Source organism: Arvicanthis niloticus, chromosome Y (genome assembly GCF_011762505.2).
Source record: "Arvicanthis niloticus isolate mArvNil1 chromosome Y, mArvNil1.pat.X, whole genome shotgun sequence".
Taxonomy (NCBI): Eukaryota; Metazoa; Chordata; class Mammalia; order Rodentia; family Muridae; genus Arvicanthis; species Arvicanthis niloticus.
Window position 1 is genome coordinate 1084986 of NC_133431.1, and position 5447 is coordinate 1090432.

The window sequence follows — 5447 nt, forward strand, 5'->3', positions numbered from 1 at the left end:
TTTATCTGGAATTTAAGGAATATACCTCCATGCCTGTACTTAAGTATTTTATTTTAGATCTAAAAATGATAACCCAGAATAGTAATCACAATCCATTAATTGTCAACTTCACACATACTGTTAACTCTTGTGTCCACATGAAAACAACAACTAGGTAATAATAATGCCTAACATGATATAGTTCTCCTTCATACAACTTCACATCCATAAGTTTATGTGGATGGAATTTTGCCCTAATGTCACCATTTTTTAAATTCCATTTAATATCATTGATCACAGAATTTAGCTTCATTCAACTTCCTGGTTAGATTTTTCTCTTTTGACCTAACATTTTATAATTTTTCTCTGTAAGATTACTATGCTTGCTCAAATCATCATGAGACTAAACACAGGTCAAAGGCTTTGCTGGCTTCACTGAGACTTCCGTTGTCAATGCAATGAACATCAACCTCTTTACCTTATCTTCAAGGACACTCTACAGACAAGGGCAAAAGGCAGCAACATTCTTCAGCAAAACATCATAAAAACTATATACAAAGTTCAAATCACCCTCAGTACATATGTGTTCCATATTCATACTAGGACTGCCCATTAAGTTCCACTTAATGCATATACAGATACAAAGTATAAAAATCTACATTGCTCCATAAAATAAAACAAAAAACACAGTCAGGCCTATCATAGCAATGCTTAAATCTGGGGCAGCAACTTCTGTCTTAGATAGAACTTCCATTGCTAAGAAGAGACATTGTAACCAAGGCAACTGTGTTAAAGGCAAATATTTAATTGGGCCTGGCTTAGAGTTTCAAATGTTTAGTCCATTACCATCATAGCAGGAATGTCAGCATGCTGGCAGCCATGATGCTAGAGAAGGAGCTGAGAGTTCTGCATCCTCATGAGAAGGCATCCAGGAAGAGGCTGTCTTCCAGACAAGTGGTAGGAGAGTCTGTTTTGTACTGGCCTGAGCTCCAAAGATCACCACCATAGTAATTCAATTCCTTCAAAAAGGTAACATCTCCCACAATGCACGTCTCTTAATATTCCCACTTCTTAGGGTCAAACAAATTTAGATTACCACAGTTTATTTCTACTATAAATTATTTCATGCTTTTAAAGATGATTAGGACATGCAGAGTCTTTAACATGTTGATTACTTTCAGATGGTTTCTCTCTCATATGTGTTCATTTCTGTATTCAGAAGCCACTGTGACACATAAACCATTTTACAACTTTAGAACAATCAAAAGGTTTCTACTCAGTTTGTGTTCTTTTATGTCATTGGAGACTACAGAGATAGGCACAGGCTGTACCATGTTCTGTAAGGTTTATCTAAAGCATATGTTCCTTTAAGTTTTTGGAGAGTACAGTGACATGCAAAGAATTTATCACATTGACTACATTCATAAGGTTTCACTCTGCACATTTTATTTTGTGTATTCAGAGATGACTGTGTCCTGGAAAGGCTTTGCCTCATTCATGACATTCAGTTTCTCTCCAGTATGTGTTCTATTATGTTTTTGGAGACCACTGTAACATGAAAAGGCTTTACCACATTGATTACATTCATAAGGTTTCTCTCCAGTATGTGTTCTTTTATGAGATTGGAGGTGACTTGAACTTGCAAAGGCTTTACCACATTGATTACATTCATAGGGTTTCTCTCCAGTATGTGTTCTCTTATGACTTCGGAGATTACTTTGACAGGAAAAGGGTTTACCACATTGAGTACATTCATAGGGTTTCTCTCCAGCGTGTGTTCTCTTATGGATTTGGAGAGTACTGTGACTTGAAAAGACGTTACCACATTGATTACATTCATAAGGTTTCTCTCCAGTATGTGTTCTTTTATGTATTTGAAGACTACTGTGATGTGAAAAGGTTTTACCACATTGATTACATTTACAAGGTTTCTCTCCAATGTGTGTTCTTTTATGATATCCGAGATGACTGAATCTTGCAAAGGCTTTACCACATTGATTACATTCATAAGGTTTGTCTCCAGTATGTGTTCTCTTATGGATTTGGAGAGTACTGGGACGTGAAAAGGCATTACAACATTGATTACATTCATAAGGTTTCTCTCCAGTATGTGTTCTTTTATGTCTTTGGAGATGACTTTGTTGTCTAAAGCCTTTACCACATTGATTACATTCATAAGGTTTCTCTCCAGTATGTGTTCTTTTATGAGATTGGAGATGACTGTGGTCTGAAAAGGTTTTACCACATTGATTACATTTATAAGGTTTCTCTCCAGTATGTGTTCTTTTATGATATCGGAGACCACTGTTAGATGGAAAGGCTTTACCACATTGATTACATTCATAAGGTTTCTCTCCAGTATGGGTTATTTTATGATATCGGAGACCACTGTGACATGAGAAGGCTTTACCACATTGATTACATTCATAAGGTTTCTCTCCAGTATGTGTTCTTTTATGATATTTGAGACCACTGTGTTGTGAAAAGGTTTTACCACACTGATTACATTTATAAGGTTTCTCTCCAGTATGTGTTCTTTTATGAGATTGGAGATGGCTGTGATATGAAAAGGCTTTACCACATTGATTACATTCATGTGGTTTCTGTCCAGCATGACTTCTTTCATGCCTGCAACAATAATGGGCACATGTGAAAACTTTACCACATTCATAGCCTGATCAATCATTTTACAAATATGTATAAGTTTTACAGTTGGTCTACTAATAAAGAACACTCAGATCTTAAGGTTTTATCACTTTGATGTTCATGGTTGTACTTGCTCATTGTGGGTTACCTCTTTGAAAATACCTGTGATGGTAAGAGCATTTATTACATGTCTCACATTTACAGAATTCTTTTTCTATATGAGATTTATATATGATGTTTTTAACATGTCATAAGAAATATGGGATAAATCAGAGCATTAAAACGATGATTGCATTCTTACTTTTTCCTGTAGTGTGCATCATACAACAGCAGCACTGTGAACCAGGATGACAAAAGAATTTACAAACTTCTAGTACCCATAGAGATTTTCTGCAGTGTGACTTTGGGGATGTTCCCAGTAAAGTCAGAAAACTAATTAATTGCAAATGGCTATCATATTCAGAAAGTCTACCAAAGACAGAATACTACATGTCTTCTCATTGTTCTGAAGTAGATAGATTTACGTTGTTCCTTTTAGTATCTCTATGCTCACATGGTTTCATCCATTCTGACAATTGATACACCCATTAAAAAAGAAGAACAAATGAAAGGTTTCCACATTGAATTCACATGCATTGACTTTTTGTTCATTGTAGACATGATTAATGTTTTTCCAGGATGTCATTCTTGACTCTCAAAAACTGACAAATCACTAAACTTAAAATTTTCACTACAAGTGTATGAGTATCACCAACTTTATCATGAACTATTTGCTTATTAGAAGGTTATGGATACATGTTTATCACTATTCAATGAGCAACATCTAAATATTATGAGACTATACAAATTGGTAGTTCCACAACATAGCTCTAATGGAGATACAAATCAATTAAAGGAATCTCTTAAGGCATTGTTTCCTTCTCTTCTTTCTTACAGAATTGCCTTGCAAACACCAATCACATAACTGACATTGAGGTACATAATTTAGGGTGAATTTATAATTACAGCTACAATAAAAGGACTGATATTTTACACACTTGCTTTCCACTAGAGCTTCCAGATCATATTAAACTTTCCTCACAGGCATATTTGTATCAGCTTATACATTAAAATTACCTTTCATGACTTCTAGACATTTGACGTTGTTCTTCAGTATGATGGCCTTCCAAATTATAGCCTAAAACACGGTACCAGAAAATGAAAGACATGGGATTGGAATTAGGCAACAATCAAGTTATTCTGAATTTTCACAGCAATGAACCTGATTTATTCAACTCAATATTACTTGTTCTCTATTGAAATAAGATATGATCATCAGTAAACAAGAAACATTTTTCCCTTATATTGAGAAGCAAAAATAAATTCACAGTCTTACCTATAGCAGTGAGGTTCCAGTAGGTCTCAAGCATCACATCTTTGTAGAGATTCTTCTGGGAAAGATCCAGCAAATTCCACTCTTCTGCAGTGAAGTTCACATGCACATCGTCGAAACTCACTACTTCCTAAAATATCACATACATGTGTACAACACAAAGCCTGATACTGACATTACTACAAAGTAAATTATGCTTCCTAGACAATATAATCATATAATTCAGGTGATTCCTCCACTTATTTTCTAACACAAAAATTATAATATAATCACCATGTCAGTTTAGAAAAAACTTGAAATATAAGGTTCACCTGTGTCACTTCTGAACCCTTTGAATAGGATATACCTTTGGAACACAAATGGCAACTGAGAGGGATATGCAGGGGAAAACAGATCAACTGTACTGAGCACACATCTGAAAAGATATATGAACAATTACTAACTACAAATGTGATGGGCAAGCTGTGTGTATTTGCTCATGTCTTTAATCACAAAGGTACAGGTATGTCACTGAGATGGATGCCAGCAAGGGCCATGCAATGAGTTTCAGGACAGCAAAAGTTAAATGTTAGGAACCTCACTCTGCTACAAAAATAAACCAGGGAAAAAATGATAGAATGAACTCACAGTTCATTACTGAAGTTTTTGCAAAGAATTATAAATTCACTGCAGTTCTGTTTTCATCTTACATAAACATAAAGTGAACCAGTTCAAACAGCAACATTAATTAAATTATACTAGAAGGGAATGCATGTTTAAACAGTTAAAAATAGATCGATGAAAATATTGGTAATATATATGTTGATCAGAAATAAAGAGCATAGTTCAAGAGATATATTGAAAGGTCTTGCTAGTCTTCCACATAATGGTGGTCAATTTCAAGCATACACATGTGGACCAACACCTGTCCATTTCTTCAGCATCAGGAGTTCTGAGGCCATCTTCTGACAACAGTAAAGATAAGACACACATGATATTCATATTCATGTACTCAGCCATAATACACTTATTTATTCAAAAATTTCACATCAAACATAAGAGTTAGTCAGAACGTCATACACCTGCAATTCAATGAATCTGAAGCATCAGATAATATTGATGACATGAGCAGAAGCCATCCGGAGAAATAGAATATAATCTATATATTAGGCTAAATTTCAAAATTAAATATGTGGATGAAGACCAGCACAAAATCATGTGCTTATTGAACAAAAACATATCAGGGAGCTTATGTGGTTTCTATATCTACAATCAAGACAGAAAGGGCTACACTGAAAAATTTGGTCTAGAAAAACAAATCAGAATGAATTAAGTTAAAAATATAAAACCACCAGGTTTGCAAAATAGCATAGCATTGAATAGCAAATGTGTGCACAGTGTCTTATGTGATTGAGGGACAGAGTCCAAATGGGGAAATGTATGGGAGCATGAGAAGAAAGCTGAAGGATCA

General features: G+C 34.9%; 1 protein-coding gene across 1 annotated transcript; it reads right to left on the reverse strand.

The window, feature by feature from the left end:
* Positions 1-418: 418 nt before the first annotated feature.
* Positions 419-3748, reverse strand: LOC143437251 (uncharacterized). Its single transcript, XM_076922085.1, has 2 exons — positions 3742-3748; positions 419-2653 (listed from the first exon to the last, which is right to left on the reverse strand). The coding sequence occupies exons 1-2, from the start codon at positions 3746-3748 to the stop codon at positions 1425-1427; spliced, it is 1236 nt and encodes a 411-aa protein (XP_076778200.1). The 3' UTR covers positions 419-1424.
* Between the last annotated feature and the right edge of the window lie 1699 nt (positions 3749-5447).